The sequence below is a fragment of the Calonectris borealis genome, chromosome 3 (genome assembly GCF_964195595.1).
Source record: "Calonectris borealis chromosome 3, bCalBor7.hap1.2, whole genome shotgun sequence".
NCBI classification, from domain to species: Eukaryota; Metazoa; Chordata; class Aves; order Procellariiformes; family Procellariidae; genus Calonectris; species Calonectris borealis.
In genome coordinates this window covers 66,013,090-66,030,809 of record NC_134314.1, presented here as the reverse complement: position 1 = coordinate 66,030,809, position 17,720 = coordinate 66,013,090, and the positions used below count along the sequence as shown (strand labels likewise).

General features: G+C 47.2%; 1 protein-coding gene across 1 annotated transcript; it reads right to left on the bottom strand.

Annotated features, from left to right (window-relative positions):
* Positions 1-1,558: 1,558 nt before the first annotated feature.
* Positions 1,559-17,295, bottom strand: TNFAIP3 (TNF alpha induced protein 3). The gene is made up of 9 exons (XM_075145936.1): positions 17,085-17,295; positions 13,488-13,800; positions 8,442-8,632; positions 8,068-8,215; positions 7,704-7,874; positions 6,793-6,973; positions 4,434-5,344; positions 2,869-3,101; positions 1,559-2,218 (listed from the first exon to the last, which is right to left on the bottom strand). Exons 2-9 carry the CDS (start codon positions 13,798-13,800, stop codon positions 1,937-1,939), a joined length of 2,430 nt encoding a protein of 809 aa, XP_075002037.1. The 5' UTR covers positions 17,085-17,295; the 3' UTR covers positions 1,559-1,936.
* Between the last annotated feature and the right edge of the window lie 425 nt (positions 17,296-17,720).

Below are 17,720 nucleotides of genomic sequence, written 5' to 3'. Positions count from 1 at the left end.
GCAGAAGTTCGATGAATCGGGCAGGCATGTGAGTTGCATGAGTTGCAAAGAAAGGGGAAGGAGGGTACAGATAAACAGAGATTTTGAAAAAGAGGAGTATGCTGTACTCCTGTATGTATGTAGATAGGGTTGGTAGATCCAGCTCTGGGGGGAGTAGGCTGACTTCTGGGTTGTATGCTCTGAAAGGAGGGGTACATGGGTCCCGAGAGAGCTGGGCTAAACTGTAAGGAGAGCAGTTGGCGTGAGGGAGGTGGACAGGCATCCAGGAACATGGGCTAGAGAGCTGAGTGAATTACAAGGACTAGCTAACCTGTGGCAAAAGTACTCAGGAACTTAACATCTACATGGTTTCAATGGGGACATCACTGAAGCATACGCTGAGGTGTGCTCCTGAACAGGGATTAAAGGGTTAACCAGGATAGAGAGCAGCTGATCTGGAGAGGTCAGCCTCTTAGGAAAGGGTCCTCTTTCCTGACTGCACAGGGACGTTTGCAGCCCTGACTCATTTTTTTCCTTTGGGTCACGGGCAACACCAAGCAGCCATGGTAGTGTACAGTATTGCCCGTCAAGGCAGAGGTCTGAAACACTTGAGTGCCGACACAGGCACACTCGTGCCACACTGAGGGAGCGTTACAGAGCAGAAATCCCCTGGCAGTGGGGCTGGGTTAGGCTGAGCTTGGGATGAGAAGAAAACACCGCTTTCAAGTACTTTTTCAAATAGCACTTGGCTATTGGCAGCTTGCTTTTCAGGAGCAATCGAGCAACCCAGAAGCCAAGACTGGAAGGTGAGGGGCTTCCCTGCTGCCCCTGGTGAGGGGAGGTGGTAGGCCTGGCCTGTGCCCTCGGAGCTGCACGCGTGGCTGGGCATCACGCGCTGCCACCACCACCTCCCAAGGTGGCACTCAAGCAGCATCGGTTGGGAATCCCTTGCATAACCGATGGATGAATGAAGAAAGCAAAGTCAAGTCAGTCTAAGCTTAGCTTCTCTTGCAGCCTGGTCCTGATCACCCTTACTTTCCCACACCCGTAGTTCTGGGGACTGAAGATACTCTGCACCCACAGGAGCCAACTCCTTATGCACACCGACTGCATGGGTCTCCCACACTACCAAGAACTCTTCCTGAGAGGACAATGATGTAAGGTGGGAGTATGCAGAGACTTACAGCAAGTTTTCGTCTCTTCAAAGCGCTTGGCTACATCATCTGAACCAGGGAGCACTGGGTAATGTGCTGCATGGTGGTCCTGAACAGAAATGCTTTCTTCAGGGGGTGTCCCATGCTCAACTGTGCTCTCTCTCATCAATATAAAATAGCAAATTCAATCCTTCAATAATTTATTTTTTTATATCAGAGAATGTTTTTCAATTATACATTTAAGTTTGTAACTTTCAACACAAGAGTAAATATATGTAAAAAAAAATCCTGGCTGTGCAAATTTCAAGTTGCATTGTTTCAAATAATATAAATATTTTAATAAAACACATGTTCACATTAAGGTTCACAAAATATATAAAATTTAACTGAAATAAGTCATGAGTTATTTAATTTTTTTTCTTTTTAAAAACTGTTTTTTTAATAACTAGAAAAAGATTCTAGTATTGAGAAAGAGGCAGAATTGGGAAGTTCTTTGGATTCAAATGCTTCACACTTCCTCCTGGGAAGTCCAAGAATTAAATATGCCATTGTAGGAGCTTAGTCATGACCGACAGCTCTGTGCAGAAGGCAACCTGCCCTTCTCAGCAGTCCCTGTATGCAGTGTTTACAGGAAGTAGACATGTATTCCTGTTCTTGGGAATAAACACGAACACAAGCAAACAGCTTATATTTCCCCCCACGCTCCCACTCCCAGGACTGTTAAGTGTTTTCGATATAGCACCATTTCAGTGAAGGAAGTAGCTGGTATCGCTTTCTTCTTCTTTACCAACTCCTCCCCTCCGCTAGCCATAGATCTGTTTGAACTGGTAGCATTCGTTGCAGTAGCCGTTGCACTTGGCATTGCCATAGTGGTCACAAGCAGGGGCTCGGCAGCGTTGCTTCGGGGGCTCCTCTGCAGCCGGGTCCCTGGCACTCCCCGACGGCGCGAGCTGACCGAGGCGCTGGCACTCCTGGCACAAGTCGTCGCTTCTGCAGGCCAGGTTGTTTCTACACGAAGCCACAGCACACTGTCTCTTCTGGCTACTCAGCGCTGCTCGCTGCAAATCTCTGTGCTGTCCCGATCTCTTGAAAAACGTTAAAACACATTGTCAGTTGCCGTGCTGGCAGCACAAGCGGCTTTTCATTTACTTTCAACGCTGCTAATGGTTTGTATAGGTAACCACTGGGGGTTGTTGCGGACACATGCTTCTTCTGAAAAGTACAATACCAAGAGCCAAGTTGGGCTTTACCACAGAAAATAACAAATTTTCTTAGGAAAAAAATGCTTTTTATCTTTGGTAACTCTCAATGCTGAAAGGGTCAAAACAAACCAAATAAAAAAAAATCTGGAACAAAGAAAATCTGTAATGGGCTCAATGAAAAAGGCAACATGAAGCGGACTAAATCCGCTGCATAGCTCTAAGGGTAAGAAGGAAAATATCTCCCTGATCAGAAAAAAAACCAACTGTTGGTCCAATTGCTTCCACTGAAATTGCTGGCAAAATCCCAGCTGAGTGAAACTGAACACGGCCATGGTAACCCTAAACTGAGAATGACTTTCAGGAGTGTTGCTCAGTTGCAGCAGGAAAAAATAATGAGCTACTCTACGCTTGTCTTTCCATGATACTTAGGATGCAGTCATTTGAGGATTTTCTAGTAGCATCCTGAGTCGTTCACACAAGAGAAAAATGTGCAGCGCTAAACAAGAGGAAGATTTTGAGAAGTTCACACTTACTTCTGGCTGTCTCACCAGCTGTTCTTCCGTCCTCCTGGCTTCCTGAAATCGCTGGTTTTGGGCTTTAATGAAGCAGTTCTGGCAGTACCCTTCGAGCATCGTGCTGCCCAGGGTGCCGCAGTCGCGTTGCTGGCAGGACACGGTGTTACGGAAGGTGGCAGCGGAGGTCCCCAGCTGACCTGCTGCCGAGGACTTCCGCTGAGATCTCCTCTGGTGGCGTAGCAAAACGCTATCTGTAATGCAAAGTAAGGACAGGAGGAGTTTGAATGTGCCCAATAGATCTCATGACCCAAAGCAACTATGAAAAGCTCCCCGTTTTTAGAAAAAAAAAATCTACTAGCCTCAAACATGGGTTTTGGACAATCCTGAGACCCCTCAGTTGATGCACTTTCCTCCACATTGCATAAATAAGGGAGCTAATCTAGCCCAATTTTCATATCAGAAGTTGTTGAAACAGCTGATTTGGGAAAAACTTGCCCTCAGTGGGAAAACTAGATCCCATTGAAGTCAAGAGGAATTTCACCTTTGGCTTCAGCGTGACATCTGTGATCTACCCCAACACTTCCCTCTCGGCCTCCCCCATTTCAGGCGCATCAGGTAATGGAAGTACAGCAGCTTAATAGGCTTTTTAGTCTCATGAAGCAATCTTACATATTCCACAATCAGAAGGAAAAAATTTTAATTGTGAACAACGCTGGAAAATAATCTATTGCAAACTGGCATAGAAGTTCCCTAATTTGAAAGTATGGGGAAAGTGCAGCATTGGCACACTTGTCAGCAATGAAACAGTCTTAAGAGATAAGCAAAAATTCTCTTTTACATGTGCCTTTCACCCTCTATACCCAAGGGCTCTTTGCCTGTGTAACAGAGCAGTAGCATGAAAGATGAAGATTTCATGCTGTGATTTATTCACAAACTATTTCCTTTCTGAAGGTCTGCCTTTAAACACACGTGCACACACGTGCACGTGATACTACTAAGAAAGATTTCAAGGTAGATTATGACAACACACTCCTAAGTTACTCCAAAATACAAGCACATCATCTACAGTCAACTTCTACTTGCTCTGCTTATCAAGGCGACTTCAGTAGTCACTCCAGAGTGTTATACCTGTTACATCCAGAACGGATACGGATCTTCAAATTCATCCCAAGCTTTTTAAAAGTCTTGCTAACATAACTGGTTTTCAGTGGCATCAATACAACAGCATTTCCCTCACCGACTCCTACAACTTGTCTGGCTGTGAAGAAAATCCATACCAAACCATGACTGCAGTGGCCGGCGGGGAGGGATCAAACCCACTCCCTCTTGTGCTAGTTTTGCTTCCATGCAAGCCGACGGGAAGTTTTACAAAGAGATTTCACAGATCTCCCCCAGTGTTACCACGTGCCCCTTTACGGGATAGCAACGGCCAAAAAAGCACCTTCTCCTCAGACTGCTGCTTCTGCGCCACACCGTTTCCGTCACCCCCTGCCCTTTCAGCAGCCAGTGCACGCAGAGCTGCCCAGCTCGAGGAGGCCGACCTGCAGCCCAAGTGTGCCGAAGCTCACCCCATCTCCACTTACCGTGGTTTTCCCGGTACTCAAAGAAGCACAGCGTGCAAAAGCCCTCATTCTGCGACGTGCCAAAAAACTTGCAGCCGGGTTTCCTGCAGAGGTTGCCTCCCCTCTTCTCCTCGGGAGGCAGGGCCGGTGGCGGGGGCTCCTCGCCGCGGCTGTTGGGAGCCTGATGGCAGGAGTGCTGGAGGAGGCTCTGCGAGATCTGGGACGGGTCAGACGTCGATCTCTGGTGGCACGTGGGCAGGAAAGCAGGGCTGCCGTTTGAGGAGCGCTCCGTAGACCTTTTGAAGCAAGTGCTGCATATGCCGTTGAAGGTCCTTTTGGCCTTCTGACGGCACACCTTGCATGTGGCATAGTCTAAATGTCTCCGGTCATCAAAGTTGTTGCAAGGACTAAGCTGTCTGGAGTTGTAGCAGCGTTCGCAAAGCCCGTTGTGTTGCACATTCAATGTAAAGGGGCAGTCCGGTGTCCTGCATTTCATGGCCGTGGTCTCGCTGTATAGGAAAAGGCTCGGAGCAGTCGGAGGTGCGGAGCGAGGCCCTGTTACAGGCCCTTCGGACGTCCATCCCCCAGGTTCACAAACGTCCCCACGGGAGGAGCCCGACCCAGCTGCCTTCAGTTTCTCAGGTGCTGCTTTGGAGGTCTGCTTTCTCCCTTTGCTTCCCTGGGACCTCCGCTCAAAGCACTCGTGGCAGTAGGGCTGGGTGTTCACAGACATGTAGAAAGGGCAATTCGGCGTTTCGCATTTCACCTGTAAGAGGGAGAGCTGGGAAAGAGACAGTTCCTGTCTGTTCCTGGAGCAGGTCTCTCTTCTAGCAGGTTCAGCGTTCTCCTGCCACTTCTTGTACTCATGCTGTACCAGCTGAAAGTAATCTTCCACGAGGTTTATTTCTTTAGGGAGGTTGCCTTCATCTAACCTGACAGCCAAAAAAGGAAGATGGCATCAGTGGTTGAAAAGGGCAGATGGTGGGGGAGGAGGCAAATAAAAGCAATGTGGGGAGGAAATGTAGATTTAATGCACATCCATATTACTCAGCTAGAAGATCCAGGATGTTAAACTGTTGCTGTAAATGGAAATAATTTTAAAAGCAGGTGTTCGGTAACGTCAAATGGAGACTTTCACATCTAAAGAAATGGTCTGACACAATGCTAAACAGAAGTATTCTTAAAAGGATCTTCTAGGTGAGGGTTTTCTGTCTGAGAGCTGTTTGCACAAAGAATATGGATAATCTCTCAGAAGTGAAAAGAAAAGTCCCCCAAATCCTGAAGTCCTCTGAAGACCAGTGCTCAGCTGAGCAGAGGTTAGAGTGGAAGACCCCTCTCTTCACCAGCCCACGCTAAGAACTAGCCTTTTCTACAGCGGGCTCAGCATCTCATGATACAGTTTATCATGAAATCTGCTCCTGTTTTTGCCCTGTTGGGTCTGTATCTACCAGTGGAATTCTTCAAGCAAACCATGGGGCTTCAGTGCTAGCATCCATACACCATCCCTACTCTGCCCCCGACCGCAGGGAAAACCCCACACCAGAGCTTCACCGTGCCACAGTTGGTATGATGAGGAGCTAGCATTACTGGTGACACTCAAGAACACATCCGTGCTGTGGGACTAGGGAAGCTCAATTGCTGCTCTTTGTGTATGCATATATCCTTTGGGTAGGAGGACTTCAATTTTCAAGGCTCCTAAACCAGAACCACCCAACAGCATAAAAATATCTCCCTGCATGGTAATGGAAGCAAAGACAGAGGATACAGGGAGTCGCTTCCCTCCCACATTTGTGAAGGGGCTGGGCGGACACCGCTGCCAGCGTCCCCTAAATGTGAGAAGCCGACGGGTGCCGCCAGCTGCCCCCTGCACGTTACTGATGCTCAACCGTCAGGGGGACGAGCGCAGACGCCGGTTCCTCCACCGGCCACAGCTTCCTGCCTACTGCGGCACTGCAACAGCCCCGGCTGTCAAGGCATCTGCGCCAAGAACATACCGTCCCTCGGGCAGCCAAAATTACCAACTGCCCTTTATGCAAATGTGCCCTTACATCAAGTGCAAGAGTTCGGTCTAACTAGTTCCCGGGTTTAACCACTTTTCAGTCACCCTCTTGTGTAACCTAAAAGTCAGTGAAACTAATCCATTGGGTTTACTCTTCTAAAATATTAGTTTCAGTCTGCTAAGTCTAAAGACATTTTTGCCTTTAAATTTTAGACTAGCTTGAGCTCATACCACTTCAAAGCATGTCAGCAGTAATGCCATTATTTCATATTGCACATGTGTGCTACCGTGGAAGGAAAGACCAAAGGAACACACTGGGCAGCTCGGCTTCTCCCACCACCATAAACAAGGTAACTTTGAAGAAACAGGAATGACACTCACTTTGCAGCATTAATTAGATGAGTTGTACCATGATCCCAGCCTTGCACTGGAATTTCTATCACTATCAAGTAGTCTTTTAGCAGCTGCTCTTTCTCCTTCTCCTCTGTGTCTGTCAGAAAGTGCACGCTCAAGTCCTCAAATCTGCCTCGTTCACTGGTGACCAGAGGGACAGCCCGGATTTCTGTGGGGAAACAAGATGGGTTAGCATACAGATATATTTTACCAGGCAGGAGTAACCACAAGATGCAACACACAGAGATGTCATCACTGCTGCTGAATTTCGGAGAGAGGACAACGGCTGGCCAGAGCAACTGGTTTCTAAACAGTGCCACTGGGGGAGGATGCAGACATGCTTGCACCACAAACCTAGCCCCATCCCACGGGAATTTTAACGTCCCCATAGCAATTTCCTTCTCAGCGTGGGCAGCATTGTAGATCTTAGTTTGTTATACCTTTCCACGGGATGATGCCCTAACCTGAACCTAGAGAACTGCTACCCATTCAGAAGAGATGCATTAAAACTGGCAAAGCATATATCTCATTATCCCTGCCAGGCAGGGGTACACCGCTGCGAGACCACGTCTTTCAAAGCTTCTTCTCTTACGATGGCGCATGGAAAGGAGGCCAGAACACAATGAAGCAGAGGCCACCATTTGACTGATCCCAGCTTGCAAGCAAGTGACTTGTACTCTACTTTCAGCTGGCGTTTTGAAGACAACCTTTATTTTCTGTTCAGATTTACAGTCAAAACTGTTTCTGCTCACATTTTAAGCACATACTGCAAAGGAATCTTTTACATTAATTTTAACTTTTGAAATGTAAATCTAAACCAGATTATATTTTAAATGCTTTATCAGCATGATGATATTGAAGAAGCTACATAAATACCAAACAAGGTACTTGAAAAATACCTGGCCCGCTGTCCTTCAGAGTCACTAGTGGTGTAAAATGCATATTGTCGTAGCCGAGCACAATTGGGTATCTGTAGCATTCTTCAGCTGGCCAAAGGAGAGGCAAGTAAATACCACCAACATTCAGAGGAGCAAAACTGGAGCCTGACTCTAAACTTCTCACCACTTTATCTGCATAAGGAAGAAAAAGAAAACACAAATCAGTATGTGCTACAGGCAAGAGAAAACATATTCTGGGCGTTTTAGAACAATTGCTGAAAACGCCCCATTCTGAAATGCATCTACCTGAAAACAACAATTATCGAAGTAAGATTACTAACACAGCACAGAGTAACACGGTGAGATGACTGTCTGGACAACTCACCTGCAAGGACAATGACTGGCCTTCTGAGGATGTTAGCAAGGATGAAGATGTGGATTTCTTCCAGTGCATTATATGGAAGCCTGTTTCGAGCCCCAGATGTTTCTGGGGAGGTCATTTCAATGAGGTATTCCCACTCCTCCTCCCAATTCTGAGGAAAGAAACATCCATCAGCAACGGTTCAAAGACATGGAGGTCAGGAACCAACTGCAGCACAACAGTGCTCAAGATAATCGTATTTTCCCATTTCCTCCAAAGGAAGACTATTTCTGCTCTCCACTAACGGCGGAATCCGTGAAGCCAAAAAGCAAATGAAATCAGCAAGGCAACGCTGACGAGCACTCAGAAAACAGCAAGATTCCCTCAGGCCACCTTACCCGGGTGTCATAGTGGAGTCCCGTTTCTACAAACTCCTGGGATTTAATAGCCTCCCGCTGCCAGCGGAGCTTGAAGTTCCGTGTGTCAATCTCCCTGAGTGCGTTAAACAATGTTTTTCTTAAGACAAGGTCAATGTCTTCAATACCCCACATGTACTGTGATGCAGCATGCATGAGGCAATTTCCATCACCTGCAAAAAAAGAAAGGGTACATAATTTTTAAATGGCTACTTAAATAAAACCCCACAAACGCGCGGGATGTAGAATTACGCTGTGCGTATCCATATTCCCTGTGCACTTCTCTCTAAGCTTCGGACAGAAGGATTTTAACAAGAAGACCACAGCTATGAGCTCTCTGCTCAGAGACAGAAAGGAAGAAAGTCCCCTCTCTACCGGTTTCTCCCTTCACCGGTTGGTGTTAAGCTGTCACTCAGCAATGGTGGTGTGCTGGTATGGAATAAGGGGTGGAGAATGTGCTGGTTTTGGCTGGGGTAGAGTTGATTTTCTTCATAGTAGCTAGTATGGGGCTATATTTTGGATTTGTGCTGGAAACAGTGTTGATAACACAGGGATGTTTTTGTTACTGCTGAGCAGTGCTGACACAGAGTCGAGGCCTTTTCTGCTTCTCACCCCACCCCACCAGCGAGGAGGCTGGGGGTGCACAAGAAGCTGGGAGGGGACACAGCTGGGACAGCTGACCCCAACTGACCAAAGGGATATTCCATACCATATGACGTCATGCTCAGCATATAAAGCTGGGGGAAGAAGGAGGAAGAGGGGATGTTCGGAGTGATGGCATTAGTCTTCCCGAATAATTGTTAACGCATGATGGAGTCTTGCTGTCCTGGAGATGGCTGAACACCTGCCTGCCGATGGGAAGTAGTGAACGAATTCCTTGTTTTGCTTTGCTTGCGCGCGCAGCTTTTCCTTTCCCTATTAAACTGTCTTTACCTCAACCCACGAGTTTTCTCACTTTTACCCTTCCGATTCTCTCCCCCATCCCACCGGGGGGGAGTGAGCGAGCGGCTGGGTGGGGCTTAGTTGCCGGCTGGAGTTAAACCATGACAAGTGGGAAGCCTGCCCCTTATCTATCTTACTTAACTTCGACTGATATCATGAACTAAATTTTGGGGTCAACTGCAAATGTCAAACACAGTTGAAATAGCTTTTAAACACAACAAAGTCAACTTAAAATTACAAAAGAATGTGTAAATCTCCCTCATCAGTGTTTATACAAATATACACCTGATGGCACAGGGTAGAGATAATGGAAACCACTAAGAAAATACTATAGTAACACCAAGCCTCACATCCCCTGATGAGCACCACATTGAAAGGCTTGGCACTTGGCTGTGCTTGATGGAGGAATTGTAATTTAAAAAAAAAAAAAAAAGAGACAGAAAGGGAAGAGTAGGTGATTTATGTAAAGCAATTGTAGGAACACCTCTTGCCGTCCTCTCAGAACGGATAGTATGCTGTGCTGTTAAAAGTTTTATTTAGGGGTTGTTTTTCTAAAATACAAAATTAAAACTAAATAAATGAAAAACATAATGATTTGATTTTCATTTAGACACACTCCTTGCATTGAAAAAGTCCTCTTTACTCTACAGTAGGAAGGAAAGCGATGTTCTGCAATTTCAGAGGGGAGGAAACCAAGAATCAGAGGAGTTAACTAACTTCATTAAAAGGTGTGGCAAAGTATGCCTATGGCTGGGTTTCAAATTCTATCTCTAGCCATCTTCTTCAAAAGGGGATGTATCCCTTGAAAGGGAGACATCAAGAATCATTACTGTCATATCCTCAGATTCAAAACTAGGTCCGGTGTTTACTACAGTGGTAAACAGATTCACCGAATGCTAAGAAACCACAGCAATTTCCTTGGAATAGAGGACATCAACCATGGTAAAGCTACTAGATTTTTCTCATGTGGAAAAAACCTCACCCAAAGAACACCCACAAAAGACTTAAACCCAGTTTGCCACATGCCTTATGAGCTCACCATTTGTGAACACTTTTACTACTTTTTCTATGAAACTGCAGAGAAAAACCTACAACAGACCCCAGAACCTGAAAAAAGGTATCATTTGAAATCTAGTTAACACTTTATAAATTGCTATGGACGCAGTGTATATCAAGTTCCTGCAACTGCCTTCTGGTCTCTGAATGCTGTCTTGCAACTTAAGTCTGCAGGCTGCTTTCTTGAGCTCAAAAATCAGGGAACAACATATAAGACGGAAAAACTGTCTGGGTTTCCTTCTGACCAAGAAAGATAATATTAATCCCATAAAAATTTTCCCTTTGCAAAATCTAGAGCAAAGATAAGATTTTTTTTTTCCCTCTCTCTCCGAGAGCTCACTTTCAGTTCTTTATTGAGAAGTGCTGCCCAAAAATTCCTTACACAGCACTTGGAATTCCCCTGCGCTGTTTGACTAGCAATTGAGCAACAGTTGTACTTTTTGTTCTGCAGCGCGCAGGGCTGAGCAGCGAAGCCTCCCTCGGACTTTCCCGGGGGGTGTGGCTGGGCGAGCTGGAATGAATGCCGATTCATTATACAAGTGAAATCTCTACAGCCAATAGATGCTGGAATTTTTAAACTTAAGAAAAAAAAAAAACAAAAAACAGTTTCAATTTTTATACCTCCTACTGCTTTCCTTCTATCCTCCATCCACATGACTGCAAAGAAATGTGTGGTGATTCCAAAGGGCCTTTTTTAATTATAAAAAAAAAAAACACCACTCCACAAACTCATGCACATATTAGGTAAAATATACATTGAAGGATCCTATAGGAAATACCTTCTGTTTTCAACAATTAAAACCTTCATTAGAAAAAAACCCCAGAATTTTCTGAAGAAAGCCCACCGTTGGCTGAAAGAACTAGTATATTCCTCCCACACCTATGGGCCAAGCAGCTAAATGCTTTTTAAAGTATTCTTTATGCCACCTGGGAGAAAAAAAAGCCCATGTTATTTTCTGGGATAATACAGGGCTTCTGTCCCTTCTTTCAGGGATTCTCTCCTTCAGTCCAGTCTACCTTCTCTCTCCTGCAAAGGTCCCTCGCTGCGACTACTTTGCATAAACCACAGGTCCCCGAAGCCACTCCTTCTACACATGCACCTAATGACCCTAAAGCACTGAACCGAAGCAGAGTTCATGGCCTGCACAGGGTACGAGGGGACCACAAACCGAGCCCTGGCTTTGCCCTCCCTCAACCTGCCCTGGTATTTCAGCATCTTGTGTATTGGTACGCCTGCTCACGGATGGCATCCAAGTCACCAGTCCACAAATTGTTCCCATTTGTAACACTGGCCGACAGTCAGGAGACAACGCCAGAGGTCACAGTTATTGAATACAGTGTTGTCAGCAACAAGGGCCTGTCTGGGCAGCGTTAACCCCTGCAGGACTCGTACTAACAGGGGATGGGGGATTCCAAAACCGTTGCTCTTTGCCCTGGGCAAAAATTACGCACGCTATCCATTCTCCTAGTAAATCTGTATCTCCTGGGGTGAAGTTTTGAAGACGCAACACTTGGAGTGATGTTACCTTCCTAGTACCTGCAAAGCGCTGCCTGCCCTAGCTGCCACTCCAGTCCTTCCAGAAGTTCAAGACTACGCCATCTCCACGCACAGCCTAGTTACAGTCATAAGAATTTTACGCACGTGCAAAAGCCCACCAAAAGGTCAGTGCCTCTAGGCAGTTACAGAGACACACATTAGGATCAGGCTATTCTAGGTCACGGCACTGACATCTACACGGCGGTTCTGTTTTTATGGCTTTTGCACAACACAGCTGTGTGCAATCAGCCTGAGAAGTACGGTAGAACTTGCGATGAGAAGAATGTGGATTAGGAAGATAAGGGCAATGCGTATATAAACAGATATGGAAAGAAGCATCCACAGAACATAACATAAGGACTTCAATGATGCTGCAGGTCCACCACACCCAGTGTTTCTATAACCAGTGTCATCTGCTCCTTGAGCAAAGAATATGTATTTTCCATGTTCTTGGAGTCCTCACTGTCCCAGTCTACCTTCCCAGTTCGGGGCAATCTGTGCTGTAGGGAATCCTGAGTCCAAGTTTGCAGCTGCGTGATCATAAGTCATAGCCATTACCAAATCTTTCCTCCACTGAATGCGAAATGCCCAGCGACTCCTACAGTCATGTGCAAAAGTTTCCTGCTCAAGACTGTGGACACATGTCCAGGAAATCTTTGCACTACTGCTATACCTTTTAGTTTACAGCACTTGATGCAATACACACAAAGTAACCCAAAAGCCAAGTCCTAAAACCAGCACTGACCCTTGCAAGAAAGGGGCACTGCAAACTTTGTGTTGCACAAAAATGGCTGTCATTCACGCACACGGGAGTTACTGGTGAGCCCTGAGGGAGGGCAACAGCTGGCAAACCCCAGCAGGTAGCTGAGGATGAGGGAGCCGGCCGGCGTGCGGGGGCCGGGTGCGGGGCGCTGACTCCAGGGCCAGTGAGGTCAGGTTCCCAGAGACTCCACGTCCAGGATGCTCCCACCGGCACCGCTGTTAAAGCCGGATCAGCAAGTGAACCTTGCCTGCCAGATACAATGGCAGGGCTTATGGCAGGATATTAACTTCTGCTATACATACACGGGAATGCACCCCATCACTCAAAGCATGAGAAGTCTCCTCTTGCCTGGCATTAAGGGCCATTCGGCACTTCCGACGAGGCAGCCGACACATAGCAGAGTTGGATTCATGGAAAGGCGATGGATTGCAAGTCAAGGTTCCCGCCTGGTATTTTACTCTGATGTACCACGTGTTACTGATGTTATGAAAATATCTGTGAAATTTTCAGGCTATTCATAATACCGTGATATGGGCAGGGGACTGCTACAGCCTCAGGACAGTACATCATGTGGAAAGAATTTTAGTTTGCAAAACTAAGATTAAAAGGCATCACTTTTTTAAAGCCGTGCGCTTCTGTTTCAGTAACGTGAGCTCAGATGCTATTAATAAAGGTGCTACATTCGTATTACCCGTTTTAATGCGAGTGCACAGACCTGCTCAAAACTTACCATTAGTCTTCAAAGGGACAAGTCTCCGAACTTCCATGCACCAGTTGAGCTTCCTCTGGCGCTCCAGCGAAGTCTGGGTGGCCTGGTCAGTCAGGGCCTTCTGAAGTGTTTCCCGAAACTGAGGACAAAACTGGCACATTCTGAACATTTCTATGGTGTATCTGTGCATAGTCCTGAAGTGGTGAATTATTCCACTGGGGGGTTTGACCAGATCTTCAGGTGTCCTCTCTCTAATCTTCATGGCTTTCAGCATATTGCTCTGATACAAAGCTTGAGGAAGGATGTGTTGGCCAGCCATGTTTCTAGAAGACATCTGAAACGAAAAAGGATCCTTTTATTGGCATGTTAGTGTCCTTGCATCACCGCACTATCACTTCTGCAGAGATTGAGACCACACTTTCAGGGGCGGGATTCTGGCTGCAGTTTTGCCTAAAATGAGCACAGAGTGGATGCAGTCCACTGAGCCTTATATAGGTGATGGTTTTTAAAGCTCATATAGACCAGCCTCTCTGCATTACTCAGATATAGACACTGACCAGCTTATTCCAATCATTTACTGCTATCGCTTACTGAGATATTAAAGACAAATTATTCATATCTAAGGAAATTGCATCATCATTCAAAAAAAAAAAAAGCATTTAAATCAAAGTAAGGATAAAAGAAGGCAAGATCAAGGTAAGGGAAAATTATCCTGGAAACTTGACTAATTGATAATTGCACAGTGTAATCCCATATGAACTTGCTGAACTTTCAGCATGTTCCAAGCTCTTGTTTTGATGACATGCCAAAAAAAGCAGATAATGACCATTTCAGATTTCTGCAGCCCATACATTCTGAGAAGTGATGCTTTGTACAGGGCAAAAAGAGCCCCAAGAATTACATGCCATGCTAGTATCTGTCCCATACTTACAGCGACTGAAGATGGCAAATGAGGAATTTGTAGCAGAGCAAGTACTCAAGGACAGACTTACGTTACTCTTCTTGAGGCTCCTTATATTTTGTGAGCAGTAGAGCTACTGCACAGAGGTGCTTGTGCCATGCGTGGGGGTGCAGACTGCAGTGCCGCTATTACTCAGCGGTAAGTCAACATAGCTGAAAAAGCATTTCCACTTGGCTCAAAAACCCCAATATTTTTCCACGGTAGGACATGTAATGTTTGCTGCCCTGCATCCCTTTCTTCAGTATCTCTGCCCTCATAGGCTACAGCAGGAAGAACAAAAAAACCCCATAACCTCAAACTGTCTGTACTTTGTGGCTAGCTAGAGCCAAACGTAGGGACCACATCCCTCAGAACTCCCGTGCACTACAGTAACACCACCAACAACCTGTTTTTACACGGAGAGACTCCCCATGCTGTCCGTTTACATTACTGCTCTGTTTAAAAACAAAGCAAACTTTCTATTAAGACAAATAAAGATATGCATGCCTAACGTGTTTAGACTACATTAGGAGAGCCCGTCATTGTGATTATGAATCTGGGGACAAATATCAAGCCATAAGTATATATCAAGGTCTGGATATGTACCTTGCCAAGTACAGGGAGACAAGAAGCAACTGAAAACTGGTTTATGCAACTATTAGGAAGTTTTCTCATGGAGATGGGAGTCTGGAGGGCCAGAGAAAGAAGAAGAAAGACTACAACCTGAGAGACTGACCGGGAAGGGACTCCCAGGTCTGCAGAGGCAGAAGACCCCACTTCCACAGAAGGACTTAAGCACGTCCTTCCCCTGCTCTCTCCTGTTCACCCAGACACTTCCATTGGCGACATCTACCTCCAGCCGCCCAGCCGGAGTGCTGGAGAGGACCCTGCCAAGATAAGAGGGGACCTCAAACTCCTGCTGCCAAGAGCTGCCCTCTATAACCTCTCTGGGAACCAGCTGATCAAGAGGCTCAGTGAACGTCCTGTCAAGCCCTAAATAGAGGCAGGTGAAACACGAGATGCTGCAAAGTCCCTTCTGCTCAGTCCAGGCAATGTCATTCACACAATGTTTTCTCTGCTCTTGTAAGAGCACTAGGGACACGGCTCAGAGCTGTCACATCTTGCAACACACGGAAAAGCTTTCCTTTAGCTAATGAAGATGGCATATTCTTACCATTCCCCCACCAACATACAGCCTTAAAATGGAAATAACACATTTTCTCGTCCACTCACCCCACCAATATAGTTTTACATGTGCTATTTATGTAATCCTATATTTAAATGTGTGGATGATTTAAGAAATTAAATGTAAACAACCCCTTATTAATCTGTTTAACAACCACAGCTATACTTTGCTCCGAGGTGACCAAAATACTGAATTCCTTACTTACGTAAGTAGAGCCATTGAGTCAATGGGATTTTTTTACATGAATAAAGACTAATCACATGATAAAGAACTACCGGCATGGACTCCTGAAATGGTTATTTCCAGCTTTAAGTAACAAAAAGTACTGAGATTACAGAAGCATTCAATGAAACTATATTATTCAATATTATATTCTACAGGCATATTTTCCCCTCCGCACATGGAAATTACTGTCTATGCTATTTACGGTCATTAAATGTCAATCAAGGCAAAAGCTGAGCAACCCTTATTTTCAAAAACAATGTGATGAAACAAACAGAACTCAATAGCCACCTAAGCTAGAGATTTAAAGAACAGAAAGCTCAGCCACAATTACATTAGTTTATACTGCACTGTGCTTTACTGTATGCTATACTACTTTAACCTTTTGACATGTAATGACTAGGCATTCTCAGAAAAGAACAGCTGTAAACAATGATTAAATAGCTATCTGAGGCAGCATCCTTTCGGAACATGTAATACTGAGGATGCTGGGCTCAGGAAAGCTGAATACTGTTCTGAGATCTGCCAGTGACTTCATAAAGTTATTATAATTTTCTGTCCTCTACCTGAAAAATGGCAATAATAAACTCTTTTCCCTAAAGTGCTAAGGCAATACTAGAATAAACACGCTTCATACACCTTCAGCACCCACAGATTTCTATGCCTGGGTCTTCGTCTGAGCGCGTGGTACAGAACTAAGCATGTCATCACTCTTCACCACGGAAGAAGATGAGGATTGAGGGTGTTCTATATACCACAGGACTGGTTTACACGGCTTAGTTCCCTAACTTACTGGTGTGCTGGAAGCAAGTGTATGCCAGGTGGAAACGACAGCCGCTGTTGCCACCTGCCAGCTTCACAGGAGAAGGAGCTCAAAGCGGATAACTTTTCCAGCAGCGGCAAGCGCTACAAGCAAGCCCGGCGAACCCCCGCCGGTCGGTTTCCCCGCCGTACGTGCTGCGGAGAGCCCGCGGAGCCCCCGCGGGGGCCGGGGTCCCGCCGAGCCCGGGCCGGCGCCGATCAACGGGCAGCACAATTTCACCGCCCGGCCAAAGATGTCCCGCGCGAACCGGGAACGGGCGCACGGCCCCCTCGGAGCGCTAACTGCTCGGGTGCCGGGCGGAAAACGACCAAAGACCGCGGCCAAACCCGCCTGCTGCCCCCAGGCGCCCTGCTGCAAGCGGGACGGGGGAGATGGAGCCGGTTTGGGGGTCCGCCGCCCCGCCGTGCCCTGCCCGCCTCCCCTCCCCGTGCCCGGAGCGGCACTCACCTCTCCGCCGGCGGGCTCCTCGTCCGGTCGATCCTGCCGGTAACTCCTGCTCAGCAGCGGGGCTGGGGCGGTGGGACGCAGCCGAGCTCGGGAGCCATCAAGCCCCGCCGAGCCGGGGCTCCCTTCCCTCCGCCGCCCCCTCCCCGCCGGAGCTGCTGCCGCCGCCGCCGCCGCTGCGGAATGAAGGGCTGAGCCGAGCCTCTTGTTTTTTTTTCCCGTTCTGTTTCAGCGCCCGGGCGCAAAAAAAAAAAAAGAAAAAAGAAAAAACACACAACAAAAAAACCCCACCGGGGATTTCCACCGGCAGCGCCGGGGACTTTCCGACATGTGACAACCGCGGCCGCCGCCGCCCGCCCCGACCGCCGCCGCCAGAGGGCGCCGCCGCGCTCCCGGCCCCGGCCCCGCCGCGCTCCCCCCGCCGCCGCCGGGCAGCCCCGCCGCCTCTCCGCCCGGCGTGACTCACCGGCGGGCTTTTCGGGAGCCGGGCTGTCATTTTTTCCTTCCTTATTCCGTTTTTTCCGCCCCCGGGGGGGGTGCCCATCCCGTCCCGCGGCCCGAGTCGCTGGGGCCGGGGCATCTCTGTGCCCCCGCGCAGGGCATCGCCCTGGCGCCACTACGACGGTGTGAAAGGTCCCT